Here is a 20923-nt window from a genome sequence, read left to right on the forward strand (position 1 = left end):
CCCACATGCACACAGAGAGAAAGGCAAGCACATCTCCACACAGACGCCCAGAAACCCACACACTCGCGCACAGGAACAGGATGACGCGGTTGAGCTTAGCGTGATGCCTAGAAGCAGCAGGGAGGTGGACGAACAAGAGTGGGGCCGGACAGCAGTGAGGACTCGAGGCAGCACTGTGTCCTCAGCCCTCCTGGGGCCTGGAGCCAGCAAAGGGGAGCAGCCCTGGTGGAGGTGGATCTGGGCACACGCGGAGGCCAAGCTGGCAGGCTGATGAGGGGCGGGAGTGAGGGTATGGAGAGCCAGAGAGGGTCCACTCAGGGGCACTGGAGGGGCAGAGAGCAGCTCGGCTCGCAGGAGGCCACAGAGCTTCCAGGGAAGGTGCTGGGAAGAGGGCTGGATGCTGTCATCTGGGCTCCAGGGTCTGGGACAAGTGGAGAGTGTGGCGACTTTGTCTTTGATGGGGACTGAGTCCTGGACGTGGGCTGGAGACCTGAGGAGTGCCTCAGGACCAGGACCGGCCCAGCTCCCAGGGAGGGATGGAGCACAAGGAGCCCTTGTCAGCCTCCTTCAGGTGCCAGGTTCCGGGTGGGCACTTCTCACTCTGATAGCATTCTTCCTGGACAAGGCGAGCTCAGGGCCAGTTAAAAGGCGGTTGGGGTGGCTAATTATACAGATAAGCACCATCCATTCACAGAGTCCAAAACAAGCAGTGTAACCAGCTCTGCAGATTTCAGAGCCTTTGTGCAGGTGTGGGAGGGTGGGCTCCTGCCGTCAGGGTGGCCCGGCCCAGCATACACCACAGCAACAGCAAGGAGAGAGGAGCAGCGTGGACTGAGGACCATGCAGCTGCTCCTGCTGACCACGGGGCTGAGCCTCTTCTCTGCCATGCAAACTGAACGGCTCCCTCTGATGCCTGCTGGTTCTGAAGAGGTGACATCTTTGGGGAGGGATGGACATGGGACCTGGGTTTCCAAGGTCAGGACCCAGGAATGGGCAAGGGTCTCAGGAGTGTGGATCTATCTGAGTGGCAAGGTGTCCTGCATTATGCCCAGTGACATTCCCTGGGGGGCACCAAGCAGTGGCCAGAGGACAGCATGGCATCTTCCTGCCCTCTGGGGGCTGGAAGGGTGGCTTAGAGAGGCCGCAGGAGTTCCTGGCACAGTCCTGCCAGCCCTGCTGCCCAGAGACACACTTGCTCCTCTGTCAGCCATGGGCTTGGGAGATGCTTCTTCTGTTCCCCCAGTAGGGTTCTATTCAAGTTTCCTCTTCCCAGTGAAAGGCACCTGGATGACCATTTATGTCAAATCATGGATTGTCCCGAGAATTTTTTTACTTTAAAAAAAATTAGACACTTTTATAACAAATTTAAACCTCTGAGATAATCAGACATCAGCCTGACATCAGCCCCAGCCCTCACCAATGGATAAAGTGCATGGTTTCAGCTCTCTCCTCTTTGGCACCCTCTTCCTGGAAGTTAAACTGACCTGGTCCTGAACAGGTCCCTGGTCAAGGCTGGTGCCCAGGTATTCTGTGTCCCCCAAGGGTAAAGTTCAGGTTCTAGGCTCACACACCCTAACCCCAGGGCCTCCCCACAGTGACCTGAGGTCCTTTCTCATCTCAGGAGCTGACCAGCTGCTGGCCATGCTGTTGGCCACCTGGCCTAGGGGTCACCAGCTCCCTTCTCTGTCATTTGCCTTCCAAGACTGTGGTCTGGATCTGTCCTGCCCTCCTCACCAAGGGCTGCACCTGGACATTCCAGTTCTCCCCCATGATCTCTGGGTGCAGGAGACGAAAGAGGTCAAGGGCATGAGGCAATTAACACAGTCCGGTGTGGAGAGTCACATGTTCAAGGCCACTGTGACACACAAGTGCCTGTGTGTACGAGGTCAGCATTAACTTCCACTTGGCACCAGAAGAACCTTAATGCATCCAGTCTTTAAGGAAGGAGCCGCTGACTGGACTTTTGGGATGGTCCCATGCAGGCAGCCTGGCTGTAGCCATCAGATGAGCCCGTGCTAGGTCGTGTGCAGCCGTGCTGTTTCTCTGTGACCACTCACCCCCACCCTGTCCCCAGTAAGGACATGAATGTTCAAGCTGGACTTTTCTCAGCTCCTCCTCGGCAGCCTGTGCAGGATCCCTGGTCAGAGCATCTCCCTGGACTGGTGTTGCCCAGGAAGGCTTCTGCCTGTCTGCCTGCTGCTAACGGGCAGGGTCTGTGCTGTGAGCAGGACCACTCCTGCCTCCATGGTCTCAGACAACCAGCCTGTACCGAAACCCCAAGCCGAGCCCCTTCCTGCCTCTACTCTACTCCACTCCAGCCTGGCCCCTTTTTTCTCGCTCTCCCTGGTCCTGCAGCCCTGATAAGGGTGGACCTCTGTCCCTCCCCCTACCCACCGCCTCCAGCTTTTAGGAACCTGGCACATAATACGATGGGCAGGAGACATGCCTATTCCCGCAAAGAAGAAGACCAGCCCCCTGCCGCCCTTCAGATTCATCAAGAACAGAATCAATAAGTTGGAGTTTAGGATGAACATCAAGTGAGTTCCCTGAACACAGCTCCCCTCTCCATTCCCAGCCGTGCGCTGTGCAGCCCCAGCCCTCTTCTCCATGTGGCCCCCACTCCACTCACCCCTCTCTGGAAGACGCCGTCTTCTCCCCTTATCTCAGCAGAGTGCCAGGCGGCCTCTGTGAGCACAGGAATGATGCTCATGCTGACTCTGAGCACCAGAGGCCGTGGAGCCCACCGTCATGCTCTGTGCATTTGCTCTCTGTGACCCGGGCTTTGCAGCACAGCACTGCTTCTCCTGGAGTATCGGGTTAATAATATCCCTTAGTTATTGTGGGCTGACCAGGTCCACAATCTCCCGAATGAGTGTACAGTGAAGGCTAAACAAAAAGAGGCGAATGGAATGATTTCAGGGCTCCAGGAGGATGAAAGCCCTGTCACAGAATTTGAGATTCTGTTGGGGCTAAGACCAAGACCTTCCCTGGGGAACCCGTTTTCATTTGGTTATCAGAAGAAGGGAAGGGAGTACTCAAGAAGGGCAGAATTGCTCAAGGACTTCTCCAACTAAGGTGTTAAATTAATCCTTAATAAGGATTAAGTTAATCCACCCAGGAGTGACGCCTGACACTATAGTCTTTATCTAGTTGAGATCAGATCCAGGTGTCCTTGGCTGTGATTCTGTTTTATCCTTTTAAGCTTTCCAGCTTCATCCACCATTGCAGGTTTTAGCATGGATTAGTGACTCACAGAGGTTCACTTACTATAAGTCCATTGCCCACTTCCAGGCAAGCAGCCTAGGCTTTGGACAGATTCACAAGTAAACATAAAAAGCTAATTTGTTAATTGAAGTCCTGCTCAGGGCTACTTCATAGTGGTCTCCATCACTGGAGAAGCCCAGTGTCAGGGCTGTGCTGGGGGCAGAGCCAGAGCCTCCAGGTCCTTTGGGATATTCCACAACCAGTAAGGAACCTGGGCTGAAGCAACAACAGATATAGGACTCTGTCATCTGGGAAGCCCGTTTGGAGAAGTGCCTGGAGATTGAGGGCAGGAGCTGGCCACCATGGTGGGCAGAGAGCCAGGCTGCCCTGAGCCCTGCACTTGTGATGTGGGCTGCTCATCTGCTCTGTGCCTGCTTGATTTCTCCCCTGCTGGTGTCACCTGGCACACACAGGGGAGTACAGGGCCCACAGCAAGCCACTTCCCAAGAGGGGTGGCATGCTGTTACAAAGAAGGCCTCCTAGGAGACCCCAGACTTTGTCCCTTGGACCAGGATAGGAGTCTGGATGGCTTCAGAGAACCCATCCTAGGCTGTTTGAGCCCTTTCTTGGGACTGTATTCCCACTGGCTACCACACTGGACCCATCACAGCCACCCAAAGGGCCTTCTGTGCCTGTCGATCGCATGCTTGGGCGGCATACCAGGCAGCTCTTGGCAGCTGCAGGCTCCACGGTCCTGGATACCTGAGGGGCAACCCCTGGGGACCCGGGACAAAGTCAAAGAGCCCGGGCTGGCTGCTAAGTATTATGCATCAGGAGGAAGTGGGGGCTGACCTCACCTTGGGGCCTGTGGGGTGGGACCAGGGAAGGACTGGGCAGATGTCTGTAGTAAGAACCATGGTTGGACCCTGTGTTGCAGGAAACCCACCGGATGTTTTCTATTCAGGCTGCCTCTGGATGAATTTGATACCATTGGCATTTTCCATGCCTGTAAGTGGCCAGGTGGGCCTTCTTTGTTCCATGGATCATGTGGAAAGAGACCTGATGGTCTCTTGGATGACACATGGCCTGTGTCATCCTCAGGGTCAGGGCATTTCATTGTCATCCAGTTCCTGCTGAGGAAGGATCATGCCATTGCCTACTACCAGGGCAAGATGGACAATACCATCTACAAGATGATGATGCTTGTGGGTGAGTTCCCAGCCTTTCTGTGGTTGTGGGAGTTAATCAAGAGCTCTGGGGCACCAGGCACAGACAGGGTATGCTGCCTTCCTGCCCAGCCCCCTCCAGCTCCTACCCAGGGAGCTGTCCCGGGATTGCTGGACTCTCACGTGCTCATGTTAACATCTCTGGTGCTCGGACCCCATGACTACTCGTGTGGGCCTGCCACCTTGGTTCCTTCTTCTGTCCTTGCAGCAGTTGGTGTGGTCATGCTCTGACAGGGGTGTTACTGGGGCCTATTTGCCCTGGGGACACTGGGCAATGTCTAGAGACACGTGCTATTGTTATGCTGGGCTCCTGCCTGAAGACTCCCTCCTGGCTGGCCATGACAGAATGTTTGGGTGGGGAGCTCCAGCCTTGAGGGAGAGGCTCTCCCAGCCCCCTCTCTCTGTTCTACATAGATGGGGGTCTCTCTCCTCTCCCTGGCCCTCACTCTTCTGGTCTGCAGGCCGCACTCTGGATGAAAACTCAGACATCCTGAGGTTCTTTGAGATGTTTGTGGAGGAGAGAGGACTGAAAAAAGCACTAATCATCAGCCCTCCTCATGCTGGTAAAGAACCTTTCCTTATGTTTCCTTCCCTTTTATGCATGACTTTCCTGTAAAACGGTGAGCACATGAACATCCTCTCTTCTCCTGCCCCGTCTCTTTCTGGGTTTGCAGACAACTGTGAGTTGACCAGAGATTACTAAGGTATGGAGGGACCACTGCAAATGCTGCCTAGGAGTGAGGACCTAGGCCCACGACCACGTTCGCCCAACCGCAAGCAGAGCTCCCAGGACCCACACCTTGTCACGTTTCTCCTTTCAATAAAGGCGGCAGATGTGCCCTGGCCAAGTGTGTCACGTGGTATCAAAGGGTCCCAGCTTTGTCTTAATCAGGTGCAGGAAGACGCTCAGACATACTGATGATGCTCCTGAAGCAAGGGCTTTTCATCACCCCAGGTTCCTGCGCACAGGTGGCCTCCTCTGGGCTCAGCAGCAAGGCAAGCTGAGCAGGCGGAGAGAGGGGCGAGGAGGAGCCCACACTGTGGTTTGTGACAGATGCAGAGAGTAAGGAGGGTACTCAGGAGGGCGGGCTCAGCAACAGCCAGGGTGGGTAGTTACAGATCCTGGGATTTGGGGACAGCCCTAGAGTTCTGGTACCCAGGTCTGGATAGCTGCCCAGGTGTGAGAGCCCAGAGAGGTGGGTGGGGTTTGCAGGTGAGCGCTTGGCTATCACTAGGCATGAGCTAACCTGGCAGCGCTAGGCACTCTGGGAGCAGAGAGGCCCAGATGCCGAAGTATGACAGATGCAGAAAGCAGGAAGACATTAAAATGTGGGGAAGGGAGAGGTGGCAGGAAACAGAGTTAGAATTTTTGGAGAAGGGAAAGGGGACCGGGGGAAAGAGGAGAGGGGAGTGCAAGGAGCGGGTATAACACAATCAAAAGTGATCAAGAATGGTATATATGACCCGCGGCCCAGAACCAATAAAACTATTGTGTGTCTCAAACACACACTACTACTACTGCTATTAATAATAATAATACACAATTGCTAAAACTAGAGAAAGCTAGAAACATAAAAATGCACATTGCTGAGCCCAGATTCAAAGGGAAGAGAAACTGACTCCACCTCTCTGTGGGAGAAGTTCCAGCATACGGTGCCAAACTCTTTCCTCCGACCACAGTTATTTCCATGGGAAATGCACTCAGCCCCTCCAATGTGGTGGGACCACAAGATTCTGCCCGGATCTCAGGACAGGCTCTGTGGATGCAGTTCCCGAGGGGCAGGCCTGCAGGACCAGGCACTTGTGCCATGAAAAAACGGCTTGCCTGCCCAGCCCCTTGTGCAGTGGGCGGTACCACCGTGGCAGCTACAGTAGGTGGGCTCACTCAGGGATGGCCGGGGTGCAGAGGGCCCGGAGGACCTCGCCCTGTCCAGAATGAGCATCTCCACGGGCGGCTGGGAGATGGGGTCTTGCTCTCAAGGGGCTGAGTGCCCAGATTCCGGCACTCTCCCGTTCCCACAGGCATTTTCTCCTCCAGCTGTCCCAAATGGAAGGGCTACGCTCTGGTTTCTCTTTAGATTGCATACATCGTTTGCCTTTTTCCAAACGGCAGGGCTGGGAAATTGTGGGGCAGGATGCCTGAGTCTAGATGCGCTGGTACAGAGAGTCTGGGTCTGCCCTCTGCTGTCCAAGGTCGGGACAAGTGAGACACTTTTCATGTGAGGGCTTCGATAACAGAACTTCCCAGGGTGATGTCAGCTATGCAGGAGCCTGTGTGCTCAGGGGTGTCGTGTCTACATGAGACTTGATGCCCTTTTGTTCTAAACTCGGGAGAGGAGCAGGATTTTAAGAAGTCTCGGGCACGGGGACCCTGGGTAGAAACTCCCCTTGTTCCCTGGATGTCTCTGGACCACAGAGTCCCCTGCAGAGCAGTGTGCCTGTTGGTTGAGCACAGGACACGAGAAGATGCCAGTGTGTAGAGAGGACCCTCAATGGGAGGAGTCCCCATGGTGAGAATTGAGGGCAGGGGCTGGTACTGCTGATACCTTCACCCCAGCCGGGACCTGTCCGGGTCTTCATCCCTGGAACGTGTGAATGTGACCCATTAGGGTAAAGGGGGTTTTGCAGATGTGATTCAGTTAAGGATCTTGGGGTGAGAGATTATCCCAGATGATCAGGGTAGGCTCACTATGGTCACAGGTGTTGGGGGAGGGGAGACAGAGACAAAGACAGACAGACAGAGACAGAGACACAGGCAGACACAGAGCTAGTTATATTAGAAAAGCAAAGGCCAGAAAATGCTGAATGGCTGGCATAGAAAATGGATGCAAACCCATACATTGTAGAATTGGCAGCCTCTTGAAGTTGGAAAAGGCAGCAAACAGATTCTCCTCGGCAGACTCTGGAAGAAACCAGTGCAGCTGAATCCTCGGTTTCAGCCTGTGCAACATACTGAAAGCCCTGGAGCTACACATATGACCCGCCTCAGCCACAGCTAGGCTTGCAGTGCGGGCTGTGTTCTGCTGTCAGGCAGGCAGAAGGCTCGAAGTTTCTTCCTACCTGTGAATGGACGAGAGACTGCAGACTCTGCCCTCTCTCACTGTTCCCCCGCCCCGACGGCTGTCTCCACGCTCCCTTTGCTCCCACTCAGGCCCCTGGGGGTGAAGGGAGAAATCTGCCTCCAGTGTACTCCTGCAGCCTCTGAAGTTACTTTGTGGTCACCCTCCAGGTGTCACCAACAGGAGCTGTGACTCAGGGGACAGCCGCAGGGTCCTTTCCCTACTCCCACCAGCCTGAGTAGGGGTCCAGGGGCAACCCCTAACAAGGTTAAGACTGGGAAGGCAGTGGGTCCACTGCTGTTATTCCCAACCCTATGGGCCATCACCAATGCTGCCAGCCTTCCCGGAGAAGGCCCGAAAGCAGTGGCAGCTGTTAATCAAGCGTCACTTCTCCTGGTATGCCTCCAGTTTCACCATGACAGCTGTAGCTATTCTAGATGTTTTGCAACCATTCCAGGATTTATCTGCCTTGACTGCAGCAGGATTGAACTTGGGCCAATCAGAAGCCCACTTCATGTGCAAAACCGGGCATGTCCAGGTCCACTGCTGTCTGCACTCATGCCGCTTGAGCCTGTCTAGGAGGCGCCCTCTGGTGCACTGACTTCTGGGCTGCAGCACATGGCCGAATAAAGCATTGCTTTGGAGGTCCAGCAAATTTACCTGGGAATCTCACCCAGGGTAGTGTGGAAAAGAGTGGATGCTTAAAAGAAAAAGCCATAAACACTGGGATCTGCAAGCCCTGAGCTCCAGAGATCAGCAGGAATCAAAACAGATCAGGAGAGACTGGCATCACCGAGGTGACCAGCAGCAATCTGCGGTGGTGATTGTTTTGAAGCAGTGGCATCGACCAGCAGAGTTCTGTAGCCACAGAACAGCAATGGCTGGAGAATGTGGTGGAGACCTACAGAGATCTACAGAGAGCTCCACAGAAGCAGCAGAAGCTGCTGGAAGAGTCCCAGGTTGCTACCAAGGGTGGTACGAGCTTCAGCCACTGAGAAGCTGATGCAGGCGTCCAAAGCTGCCAACAGCTACTGGAGGCTGAGAGCCACTGACGGTCAAAGTCCAGAACTGCTAACCTGGTGGCACTTATTCACGAATTTAACTTTCTTTTTTTTTTTGGCACATTAAACCCAGGAATTCACACTAAAGTAAGCTCCCACGCCCTTTGTTTTTATTTTGAGACAGGATCTTGGGAAGTCACAAAGGTGCCCAGGTTGGGCTTGAACTTACTCCTGCCTCAGCCTCCCAGAATGCTGGAATTACAGGCATCTGCCACCAGCTCCAGCGTGACATGGAACTTTGACAGTTCATGATTTCCATCTGAAACGAGCAAAAGAACTCTTGACTGATTGATAGTATATGTCAGGTCAAAGGGGAGGGTATCTATTACCAGAGAACTGATTTCCTCACTGCTTTCTCTGCCAACTTAAAAGGCAAAGCATTTTGAGTTAATTCTTTTCTTCTATCCCCTATTAAGTGACTTTGAAGCAGCTGTCCCTGCTCCTGCCCACAAATGACTTTTGCCATTGTGTGTGTGACTGTGTGACGTTGCTTGCATTTGTAGAGTGTAGAGCGGCCGTATTGAAGAAGGCAAATGGGGTGTGGATGGGGCACAGCATAAAATGACACCACAGTGGCTTCAAGTGTTAGCTGTGGGTTGCTTGTTGGGTCAAAGCAAGGCTCTGGAAAATCAACCAGCCCTCAGCCACAAGTGCAGTGATGATGACGTTGCAGATATGGGCAGGGAGACATACGGGAGATTTCAGAAAGATGCTAAATTTGAGCACAAGTAAAAGTCAAATAACCAGAGAGGCTGCATAGTGACTTTAAGATAATATGTGATTCTTGTAGCCATGGAACAGCAGTGGGTGAGAAATGTGACCAAATTTAACAGTGTGTGTTGCAGAATTCATTGGTAAGTTGACTCAGATTGGTCAAGTCTCTTATGTGACAGTTGTGTCATTCAGGAGACTGGACACACAGGAATGAGACATGTATGTGAGCTCAGGGAAAAGTGGGAGCCATGTTCCCCCACTTGCTTGCCCGAGGATACCAGATCTCCCCTTAGTGGAACCTCTGCTGAGGTGGCTGGGTGGGAGTAGGTGCTAAGTGTGTTACACATGGAGGACATCCGTGTGGTGTCTTGTCAACACTGGTGCACTAGGAACCCCAGGGCTCTCAACATGTGACCACCCTGGACCACCCCTGACTGAGACATGCACATCCAGTAAGGCTCCCCGCAGCATGAGGCCAGGCCCTAGGGTGACCCCAGCCTCAGCAGATGCCTGCAGAGGACCTCAAGCTGCCCCGACGACTTTCTGCTTGTTCTGCCAATGCTGGACCTCCTTTCTTAGAGCCTTTCCTAAACAGGGCTCACAGGTGTGACTCTGTACACAGAAGTATCTCTTCAAGGACCGCAAAGCCTTTCCTTTGGGTGTGACGATCAAGAAGGCCAGGGCCTGTCTCCCAACCTCAGTCAGAACAGAGTCCTAACTTGCACGAGCACCACCAGCAGGTACCCCTGGCTTAGCTGCATTCACACCATGCAAGGCCTTCCGTGTTCCTTTGGGTACCCCGCTCTCTGCACCTCCATCTTCTTCACTGTCCCCTTGTATCACAGCTTACTGCAGAAACAGATTTAATGTAAGATACTTATATACATAAGGACTTACAAGGTAGGCTCACAATGGCCACCCACAGTCAGGTGTGGAAGAGAGCAAATAAGGCAGTCTGTGCCCCAAGATCTGAGGATCCAGTTGAAGACTGAAGGCCTGTAGCTCACTCTAGTGTCCCATGCAAGTCTGTATCAGGAGGCCATACAGTCTGCACTGGAAGCCAGGAGATGAATTCCAAGGTGAAGGTGAAGACTGGAGCTCCTCTGAAGAAACAGAAGCGAGACTTCCTTTTTTGTTTCCCTTTTATTCCATCCAGGCTGCAGGCCTATTTGTTGGTGCCCCTCAAGCCCAGGCTGGGTCTTCTTTCTGCAGTAAATCCTTTTAGTCACACCCAGAATGATACTGATCCAATTTAGAGGACATTTCTCACTTGTGCTGACACAATCAATTAACTATTGCACCCCTTAAAACTCCTGGTGACCTCTGCACCAATCAGCACGGGGTCAGCCCTTTCCCCTACCGTCAGAAGTTACTCCTCAAAATCTGCATTACTGTGCAGCCTTTAACTGCAAAAGTGCATGTAAGAAATTCTGCATTTAAAAGGTTGGCTTGAGCAACTGGGAGCTGTTATGACAGTGTGCTTTAGAGTGGCTGCAAACCAGCTGCAGCTGATGGTGCAAAGGTCATGCAAAGAGGCCAGGGCTGCTTGTAGCATCACATGGGGAAAGGAACATGCACTTTCCTTTGTGTTCACCAGGTTTGGTGAGACTCGGGCATGGGAACGGCTGCCGTGGAAAACCTCCATGACACTGAGATCCCCGAAACAGAGGGTGTGGCAGGCCATTTAGGTCCTCCAAGGAAACACCAGGGCCAGAGCATCCTTGCACTTTCTACAGGAAGGGATGGACGAGATGGGGTAAGCAAGCTTACGGCTGATGGGCGGGGATCATCCCTGCAGTCTCTGAGGCACACGGCGCCCCTCATCGTCCCATCCGTATGCCTGGGGCTGAGGAAAGCAGGGTGGTGGTGGCCAGCGTGCCAGCACCACAGAGGAGGTGATGGGCAAAGGCTGCACATGAGAGACATGTTCACGGATGAGCCACTTGCGATCGCTAGGGGTTAGCTGAATCTGGGAGGGGATGATTCTCAAGGGCCCAGATGTCAAGCGCCAGAATATGGAAAAGGAAAGACAGGGCTGATAAGGTGGGGAGTGCCAGGAGACAGAGGGCGCCCAGTAACTTGAAAGGCAAAGTTTACCATGAAGAATCACTAATTGGGAACAGGGCAAGGAGAACCCTAAAGAATATAGAAATAAGAAATTGGAGCAAGTTCCACCCCAGGGTTGAAGTGGAGGAGTCCAAGGAGGAGCAAACACAGAAGGGGTTCAGCCACCTGGAGAGGGTGTGGCGGGGCTGGGGGGTGGCACAGAGGTTTGCTGAGGTCTGAGATCGGGGCTGGTCGGCTGGGGGATCTGTGGAAGTGCGCCCTGGAACACACAGGGAAGCCCCTGCTCCTCAGCACCCTCTACTGAAAAGCTTAACCCTGTACCGGCTCAAAGGAGAAACACCCACTGGGTGCAGCCCTGGGAAATCTCACCCGTGTCCCCGATTCCCATCCCTGCGTGCAAGACGTGGTGAGCCCTTCAAGAGTACCCAGCCCCTCCCTCACTCCCCTTCTTTAGGGCCTCCCTTCTGCACACCGGCTCATTTTCATGTTCTGTGTCCCATCAATAGGGTAGAGTCAACCGGACCCCAGAGCGACACCACTGCCCGGGGATGTCCAGGGCTCCAAGGAGGGGTTTTTCATCCAGGGTCCTGTTGCCCGTACAGATGTGAAATCCCACTCTTGCAACCTAAGCCATAGTCACAAAGGACATTTTGCTCCTTGTCTAGGAGCAAGTTGCACTTAGAAGCCCTCTGAACAGACGAGCTTCTTGCAAAGCTGACAGCACACAGGTGGCCCCTTCATCCAAGGCTCCGTGTGAGAGAAGCAACAGCCCCACTGTGGACAGCAGAAAACACATACAGAGTTCCCTGCCCAGGCACATCCTGCCCTGCCCTACTCCAGCCCCTTCATGTTGGCCGGCTAGAGGGACAACACAACAGAAAGAGGAGCTTCCCGGGGTCAGGTGCCTTGTGAGCTGGACCCCGTCCCCCAGCCTGGCCCATGGAGATGCTCCTCCTGGGGAAGCGGTGGGTCCTCTTTGGTCCTCCTATCTTTCCATCCGGAGTGAGGACATCCACCGTGGCTGTCACACCTGCAGCTCTGACAGTCTAAGGGACCGGTGCCCAGACAAATTGCTTTTTCACACCAGAACTCTCTGCTTGGGCAGGCTGTTCCTCAGGAACCTTAGCAAAAGGCAGAGCTGACCTGACCCTAGTCATTCAGTCAGAACCTTATGTTTCCTTGAGACTGGGGAGGGGCGGTCTTGGGACAGAGATGCTGTGTATTTTGCACATAAATAACTGGGCAAGGGAAAGGCTGTGGTATATGTAAACTGGGCACCGTGTGTACACCTTTGCCTGAGGATAGGTGGGATTCATTTCGCTTCTCTTTGAGTCTGGACTCAGCCATGTGCATTTCCTATTTTTTGTATCTTCAGTGTTTTGTTGTCTGGCTCTGTCTCCCCTGGAGGGCCTGGCCCTCCTAGGTTAGCTAATTCCTAGAAACGTAAAGGCTGGCCTGCAAGCCCTGCCTGTCACATGCGAAGAGCCCACAGCCCAGCCTCCTCTGTGGCTCTCATACCTGGGCCAGGAGCCAACACCAGGGACCAGACCATCCCGAACAGCTGGCTCTGGAATTACCCCACCAGGCAGTTGTAAGAGGGGCTTTCCACATCATTTCCACCCCTCACAGACACTCCGCCCCCAGCCCCTCTCTGCACCTGCGGCTTTCCCACACCTGTTTCTGACAAAGTCCACGTACATTCAACCCCGTGGAATGCTCATGGACAGGGACATCAGCCAGCTTTATTGAAAGGGAAGTGTGGATGTCCAGCTCTCCAGCTCCAGGGAGTTTTGCCTGCAGCTGGCAAAAGTCAGCCACGATCCCAGCTCCTCGTGTTGGGCAGTTTCTGCAACGCTCTGTCCAGGCGCTAGGACTCTCTGGTCAACTTACAGGCATCTGCAGATCCACAGAGATGAGGGGCAGAGAGAAGGACTCATGCAGTCACCATTTTACAGGAAAATAACGGGTAAAATGGAAGGAGAAATAAGGAAAACAAATCTCTTCTCATTACCGGCCTGGGGAGGAGTGATGAACATTGCATTTTCTGACACTTTGCTGTGCATAAACTGCTTGAAGATCCCCAAGGCATCTGGATCATTATCAAGGGTGCGCCCTGCAGGCCGGGTGGGAGGCAGGTGGGCGTAGTGAGGCAGGAGCCCCCCAGTCCACATGGGCCTGGGAAGACCAGCTAGGGGACTCCTCATCCCTCATACTGACAGGTCCCCAGGGCCCTCTAAGCCCCAAGAAGACTCAGCCATGCTGTCCCAGGAGCACCCGGATGAAGCCCTCCAAGCCCAGACCTCCTGGGAAGGAGCCAACCAGGTGGACACCTTAGGTTGGAATTGTTTTGCACCTTGCTTGAGCTAAGAGGCACCTGACATGGTGAGCTTCCTGTGGGGCTGACAGTCCCCTCCCCCACCCCTCCTCTGGCTCCAGGGAAAAGGGGTCCCCACCCTGGAGAGCAGAGATGTGAGTTCTCTCTACAGGCACATTCTGGGCTCTGGGACACTCTGCCCATTCTGCCTGAGCCCCTCTTGTATGGTGATGGAGACCACTATGAAGTGGCTCTGAGCAGGATTTAAATTAACCAATTGGCTTTCCATGTTACTTGTGAGTCTGTCCAAGTCGTAGACCCCTTGCCTGGAGATGGGCGGTGGACTCATAGTAAGTGAACCTCTGTGAGTCACTGGTCCCAGCTGAAGCCCATAGTAGCCAGTGAAGCCAGGATGCCTCAAAGGACAAGACAAGGCCACAGCTAAGGACGCCTGGCTCCAGCCTCTATTAACTAGATAAAAACTGTAGCTGCAGGCATGTCACCCCTGGGTAGAGACCTTCCTGGAGATAACATGATCCTCCTAAATTAACATAATGTCTTACTTGGAGAAGCCCTTGAGTGGTTCCCGCCTTTCTTCAATATTCCCCCTCCTTGTTTTGATAAATAAATAAATACGGGCCACCCAGAGATCTTTTTCTTAGCCCCTAGTGAATCTCAAATTGTTAGAGAGTTTTGATCCTCCTGGAGCCCTAAAATCATAGCCCTTGACTCATTTATTTAAGCTTTTGCCATCCACTTGTTTGGGAGATGTGGGCCTGATCGATCTGCAATAACTAAGGGATAATATTAACGCGTTAGTATGGAAAACCCTGGGCATGATGGCTGGGGGAATATCAGCTGAAAATGGGAGATGTCCACTTATCAGTGACCTCCCCCCACAAAATCAGCACCGTGACTCCCTCCTGAGCATGACCTTATGTCCCCACTTGGCCCATAAAAGCAAAGATGCTCACCCTAGGGAGGGATAATTCACCCTGGGGAGGGATAGTCCACCCTGTGCCCTTGTGTCCTCCACAACCTGGCACCCAGTTTCCAAGCCCGCAGCTTCTCCCTGCAGCCACCTGGTCTCAGAGATTGCACCCTGGGCCTGTTCTGACTTGTAGTGTGAGCATTTACCCAGTACTGCACGAGGCACCCTGCACTCCAGAGGCCCCACCCTGCCCTGAGCCTTCTGGTACAGAGGTTTGTCCTTACTGGAATCAGGGTGGCCAAATAAGAGGAGGGACATACAAAATTCCATTAAGGAGAGGAAGGTGCAAAGTCACCCAGGGACGCCTCTGGGGCAGGTTACTCTCTGTAGGGGCATTCTGTGTGCGGCAGGGTTGAGCGGCTCTGAGGCTCCTGTCCTCCAGATGCAGAGACCCCCAGCCCTGCCATGTGACAACAGCACACCTCTCCATGTGCTTCTCAATGTTTCCAGGAGCCACTGGACCCAACCCATGTCCCCAGTCAGTGTGACCACACCAATGGCTGACCGAGAAGGAACAGGAGGGGACAGGTCGTGAAAGGACACCAGGATTGATATCATAACAGCTACAAGTCTAAGAGCTTACAAATCCTTCTCCCACAGAGTCCAGGAATCCCAGCAAGAGTTCCCCGGGTGGAAAATGGGGGAAACTGGGCAGGAAGGCAGTATACCTCATCCATCCCCAGATCCCCAGGAGCCCAAGACCAACTCCTACAAGCTCAGAGAAGGCTGGAACTCACCCATAAGCATCATCATCTGGTAGTGCTTGAAGTTCATGTAGCCCTTGTAGTAGGCGATGGCATGACTTTTCCCTGGCAGGAAGTAGATGTAGATGATATGCTTCCACCCTGCAGGCGACACAGGCCCAGCTGAGATCATGTGAAGACCCATCGGGTCTTCTTAGGTGGACTCTGCTGAAAGTGTTCTCATCTGGCTACTTACAGGTTTGGAAGCTTCCAGGTTCAGCTCCAACGTCCAGTGGCAGCTTGTACAGAACACATCCAATGGGTTTCCTGGAACACAGGACTCCAGCATGGTTCTTGGCCCAGACACCTGCCCACTCCTTCCCTGCTCCCATCCAATGGGCCGCAGCAGTGCCAGGAACAGCAAGAGAGTCCCTTGGATGGAGGGTCCATTGGACACTTTGTATGACTCTGGCTGGTCAGGACCGGGCCTGACCCAGGAAGAACACAGGACCCCGTGCAGCCCAGGCTGGGTTCTCTGAAGCCATCGAAGGCTCCTGTCCTAGTCCAGTGGCTGGGACTAGGCCTCCAGGGCAGCCCTTCACTCTACCATTGGGATACAGCTCCAAGAACAAAGTTGCTGTGGACCCCAGTGTCCCCTCTCTGTGTTCCAGCATGGGACAGTGCGGGCACAGGCAGAGCTGATGAGCAGCCTGCAACAGCAACTTCAGACCTGCCTGGTGCCCTGCTCAGCCCAGGCTACTTCCCACCCAGGAGGTCAGGTTCTGCCCTACATATCCAGATGTTTCTCCCAATACATGTTCAAGGTGACAGTCCTGGATCTGCCCTCACTCTGGCGTGGGCTCCATACCATTCCTGGAATGTGCAACAAAAGCCATAAGAATCCCAAGGCTCTATCTGTGCATAGACACAAGGACAGCACCCACATGGGGCTGCTCCAGGAAGCTGGGTCCCGGCGATGGCTGCAGCTTCCTGTGCTCAGCTCAATGTCAGCGTCGGCATCATGTCTAGTTGCAGAGGTCACCTGGCACATTGCTGAGGTCGCAGGAGAGGATACCATATTCCACATAGCGTCAGGCTTAGTTCAGGGGCCACGTGGGGGATGTGGGTTGGGGTGCCTGGCACGCAGGATACTCACATGATGTTCATCCTGAACTCCAACTTCTTCATATTGTTTATGATGAACCTGAAGGGAGGTAGGGGATGGGACCACTTCTCTTCAGGAATAGGCAGGTTTCCTGTCCAGTGCATTATGAACCAGTTTCCCAGAAGCTGCAGGGGGAAGCCATGTCTGAGTAGAGCTGCAGGGGGAAGGAGCAGCCAGGCAAAGGAGACTCAGGCTGGATTCACACAGGGTCTCCATGGAGGCTGAGGGGGGCGATGCTAAGATACTGGAGCAGGGAGTCCCGGTCATGGAAGATCCCGCCCATCAGTACTAGGCAGAGCCAGGGCGGCCAGACAGGAGTCCCAGACATCACACTTCCCAGGAGGGATTTCAACCAGGGCTCCAGACGGGCCCCTAGAAAGGCGCGGCAGAAGTCACCAGAAGGAACAATATGAATCTTCTTTAGGACGATGAGACAGGAGGATGAGGCAGTGAGCAGAGCTGGGGAGAGGGTGACCAGACAGGAATGGACAGCAGGACCACGTACTGACTGAGTCTGGGCTCCTCAGATGCCATGGTCACTTCGGTTGTGCCATGACCAGCCCATAGGTTCCAGCCCACACCTCCTTCCCTGCAGATGCCTGACTTCTCAAACGAATGGACTCAACAATGTTCTTCAGAAACCAAACAGCAGCCACTACTGACCCTGTACCCTCAGGCACCTGAACCTGACAGTCACAGAGGCCTGGAACTCCGTGGTCCCCACACCAGCCTTGGTGCCCGCTCCCACCTTGTTCCTGGATCCTGGGATCCACATGCCCATGACCTCATTGGTCTCCTGCTCCCAGGAGCTCAGGGCTGTGGGTGACACTGGGATAACTGACCCCTACCCCTTTGGGATGGGAAGAGTGGGGAGACTGGAGTAGAAAAAGCAAAGAGGGAGCTGGGGTCCCCATCCCAGGCATCACAGAGCAGAATCAACAGCTGGCCAGCCCCCTTAGGGTGGGAAGGAAGATTGGGGTCACTATGGGGAGGCTCTGCAGTCAGCTGCTGGACTGGTAACCAGAGCGTGCCAGGGTGCCTAGACACTGGTTTCGCCCCCCCCTCCGAACATCTTTGGGATCAGGTCTGTTTAGCTTCTTGGACAAGGACTTCAAAGATAATGGAAACTCCATGCAGGTACCTTTATCTATCCATGACAGTGCCTGAGTTGATACTGCTCATGCCCTGGGGCATAGATCTTGTCCTAAAGCACACTTATTTTTAAAGTCAATAATTCTTGGGCAATCCATATTTTTATGTAGATGATTATGGATGAGACTATGTGCAATGAAAATTCTGGGTAGAATCTTTGCTGACGAGCATAAAGAAGTTTCTGAGGCTCATAAGCAGACAGAGGGAGGAAGTGGGTCTCTGGCTGAGGGGGCTGGCAGGACCCCGCCCAGGGGCTGTCTGGGGCAGCCTCCCGAAGCCTCCGGGTGCCTGCTCAGAAGACAGGAAGACGCAGTGCGTCCCTGAGCACCTCTCAGCACACCCTCCTCAGCACACAGACCAGTCGTAATGCGGGACACCACACTGACGCCCATCCATAGCTCCCATCCATGGACCTGAGGATCTTGTGCAGTCCAGGGGCCAGCTTTGGAAACCCTTGGTTCCCTCCCCGAACCCTCTCCAGGGCTGTTACCTCCGCAGAGCGGGCAGGAGTCAGAGGAAGGCTTTCAGCTCCCTCCACAGAAGGCAGGCGCAGCCCGATGGCCAGCAGGAGCAGCTGCATGTTCCCCATATCATCTCTGTGCTCCTGGTGGCCCACGGCTGCTGCCATTTATCCTGCACTGACAGGCACCCCAGGCAGGGATTGCAGGACCCCCACCCATGCCCTGCGCAATGGCTCAAGCAATCTGTGCTGCAGGGCTGAGTGCACTGTTTTGCTTCTGTGGAGGTGAATGGCTGGAGTAATTGGTGAAGTCAGCCATCCTGCCTGCCTTTTGACACAGGCCAAGGAGGCCTTGTTCAATGCAAAGCGCGTGCCTGAGAATCAGAAGCCAGGAAGACGACAACAAAAGCTCCTTGTGCTCCCTGCTCCCCGTGAGCCTGGGCCAGTTCTGTCCCGTCAGGCTCCTCAGAGTCGCTCTTCCTTGCTGAGGCCCCAGTTCCCACCTGAAGAGAAGTCAGCATAGCACACTTCAGACTTTCAAACTCCAGAGTACCCGCCCTCCCCATACACCTCCCTGGGCCCTGACGCACCCTGCAGACCAGTCCTTGGTAAGCAGCTGTCCTCCCTTCCCTCCCACACCCAGCTTCTGTGTCCGGTCTTCCCACCTTTACGAGGCTGCTGGAGACCTCTGTGGCTGTCCACAGCCTCAGCCCTGCCACCCATCACTTGGCCTTTAGAATGTGCCGCATCCACCTCCTCCCAGGCTGCCCCTCCCTCATTCCAGGCTCCAGGAGGGCTCAGGAGACTTGATGCTCCTGAGGTCCTGACAGCTCCCTGGTCTCACCTCCCACTTCCTTCTACTCCTAGACCTTGCATCACAGTGCGGCCACAGCGTCTTGCTCTTGTGCAGTGTGTGTGCACTGTGGGTGCCTGTGTGTCCATGTGAACATGTGCGTGTATGTGTGCCTGTGTATGTCTCAGTGAGCATCTGCGTGTGCGTCTACACCTGAGTGCATGTACACGGTGTCGATGAACGTGTTGCTCGTTGTGTTTTGTGTGTCTGTGTGTCTGCGTCTCTGTGCACCTGACACGTTCACTGGATCCCGCTGTGCACTGTGGTCTGGGTTCAGTGTGTTTCATTCTTTGTCCTTCTTTCTTCTGACTGTCTCATCTCTGTTAGAGACAGGTGACTCCAGCCTCCCGCTTTGCAGGTAACATAGGTTTATGGGCATGTACACCTGAGGACATCCGAGGAAGCAGAGTCAAGAATGATCCCCAGGCAGCAGGTGGGAAGACTGGGGGGCCCTGAGAGGCATAATGATGTGCCCAGCATCACATTCCTGATAAAAAAAAGAGGGTTCTGGGTTGAATCCAGCTGTCAACCCAAAATTGGGGTACTGGCTGCACCCAAGCCTGCCCAGGGACAGTCAGCTGGGGAGTTGCAGTCACTCTGTCCAGTCGTGCACGTGGCATAGGGAGAAAGGAGTGGTGAGCAGCACAGGCCTTTGTGGAGAGCTAATGTAGGAAAGGTGCAGATGAGCTGTTCCTGGGAGGTGACCTCACTTCTTTGACCACGAACCAAACAGAACTTGGAATTCTGTTTCCCAGACACCCGCCTTCCACAGGTGGCCAACCCCAGCCAGCTCCCTTGTCCAGAGAGGCAGGAAAGAGCAGGGTGTTCTTGTTCTTCCAACTTGTCGAGGGTCAGGGCCCTCAAAGTATCGAATGGGGCCTCACCTATGGCCTCTGGCAGTTTTTCTGGAGGACCCCAAAGTGGCACAGGGAAGGGCAGTGCAGGCCAGCCCGTCACTCTGATGCCCCTCAGGAAGCACCAAATGTCTCCCAGGTGTCTGTACATGTATGTGACTATTTTTTTTCTGTGTTGTTTTCACTTCACTCTATGACAATAAGTCATTTTGCAGTTCGCTGTTGTTTCTGTGTTTGAATCTCCCCAGGGTGAAAATGAGTCAGCCCCAAACTTGGATGAATCCTGCAGGTGGAAATTCTCAATGCAGGCATGCTGGAGAAGATGTGGAATCACCTGGTGCCTGTTGTGTGTAGCAGGGACCACTTCTTCAACTGTACCATCCTGTACAGCCACAGAAACTTTACCACCACCTGATAAGTGTGGATTTGCTGTTCAAAAGTGAATGCCACTGTGATGCCTGGTCTGGACTCACCACCTCTTGACTATGTTGGGAATGTCCTGAGTGTTCTGAACAGGATTTTTGACCTAGAGACAAAAGAAAAAAGACCAAGCCAAGCATCACAAGTTCACACACAGGTAAGACAAATGGGGCAGCAGGAAGGTCTTATTGATTTTATGAGTTAAAGTCCTGTTATTTACATTGGCACATCTCTTTATGCAAAATGTGTCTAGTCTATCTCTAAAAGTTGCCAAAGTCTTAATGGTTCCACGATTACTGAAAAGTCCAACTCCAAAGTCTCCTCTGAGACTCAAGGCAAACTCTTAGCTGTGAGCCCCTGTAAAAATCAAAAAGAAAGTTAAACACAAGGACATGTAATGGCACAGGGTAAAACTTCCCACTACAAATGGCAGCAATGGGGGATAGAAACCACTGGAACCAAAGCAAGACCTAAACCCAGCAAGGCAAAGTTTAAATCTCATAGCTCTGTGTCCAGCATGCAAGGCAAAGATATGAATGCCGGTGGCTTCCATTTGGCCTTTCCTACCATAGTAGCCCTCACACTAGATGTAGACTAGGGAACCAACATGGGGATTCTTCCAACTACTAAGTATCTATTCCAGTTATGCAATCTGGAACTGGGGAAATGACCACAGCATGAACATACTGTAAGTCAAGCC

The 20923-nt window shown here is 53.6% G+C and overlaps 2 protein-coding genes across 4 annotated transcripts in view; one reads left to right on the plus strand and one right to left on the minus strand.

The window, feature by feature from the left end:
* LOC102010081 (vomeronasal secretory protein 2-like) overlaps window positions 1–5267 on the plus strand; it is an 8798-nt gene extending 3531 nt beyond the window's left edge. For 2 of the 3 annotated variants that reach the window (XM_013506591.1, XM_005408422.1), the window contains exons 2-6: window positions 2404–2537; window positions 4142–4212; window positions 4306–4413; window positions 4892–4993; window positions 5105–5267. In XM_013506591.1, coding sequence (XP_013362045.1) covers window positions 2443–2537; window positions 4142–4212; window positions 4306–4413; window positions 4892–4993; window positions 5105–5133 — 405 coding nt within the window. In that variant the 5' untranslated portion in view covers window positions 2404–2442 and the 3' untranslated portion in view covers window positions 5134–5267. Of the gene's footprint in view, window positions 1–725; window positions 931–2403; window positions 2538–4141; window positions 4213–4305; window positions 4414–4891; window positions 4994–5104 lie in introns of those variants that run through there. The other variant, XM_005408421.1, reaches the window with a different exon arrangement.
* A 7786-nt stretch (window positions 5268–13053) lies between these two features.
* LOC102023511 (lipocalin-1-like) lies at window positions 13054–18267 on the minus strand. Its single transcript, XM_013506592.1, has 6 exons — window positions 18127–18267; window positions 16476–16609; window positions 15576–15646; window positions 15374–15481; window positions 13343–13444; window positions 13054–13227 (listed from the first exon to the last, which is right to left on the minus strand). The coding sequence occupies exons 1-6, from the start codon at window positions 18262–18264 to the stop codon at window positions 13199–13201; spliced, it is 582 nt and encodes a 193-aa protein (XP_013362046.1). The 5' UTR covers window positions 18265–18267; the 3' UTR covers window positions 13054–13198.
* Window positions 18268–20923: the final 2656 nt, after the last annotated feature.

The sequence above is a fragment of the Chinchilla lanigera genome, unplaced genomic scaffold (assembly GCF_000276665.1).
Source record: "Chinchilla lanigera isolate Chin_1 unplaced genomic scaffold, ChiLan1.0 scaffold00112, whole genome shotgun sequence".
Lineage (NCBI taxonomy): Eukaryota > Metazoa > Chordata > Mammalia > Rodentia > Chinchillidae > Chinchilla > Chinchilla lanigera.

Coding starts and splice junctions, on each gene's coding strand:
- LOC102023511 (XM_013506592.1), bottom strand. CDS start 18,264: ATGGCAGCAGCCGTGGGCCACCAGGAGCACAGAGATGATATGGGGAAC. Junction 15,482..15,575: donor ACCTGGAAGCTTCCAAACCT/GTAAGTAGCCAG, acceptor TGTCGCCTGCAG/GGTGGAAGCATATCATCTAC. Junction 13,445..15,373: donor CCAGATGATGATGCTTATGG/GTGAGTTCCAGC, acceptor CCCGGCCTGCAG/GGCGCACCCTTGATAATGAT.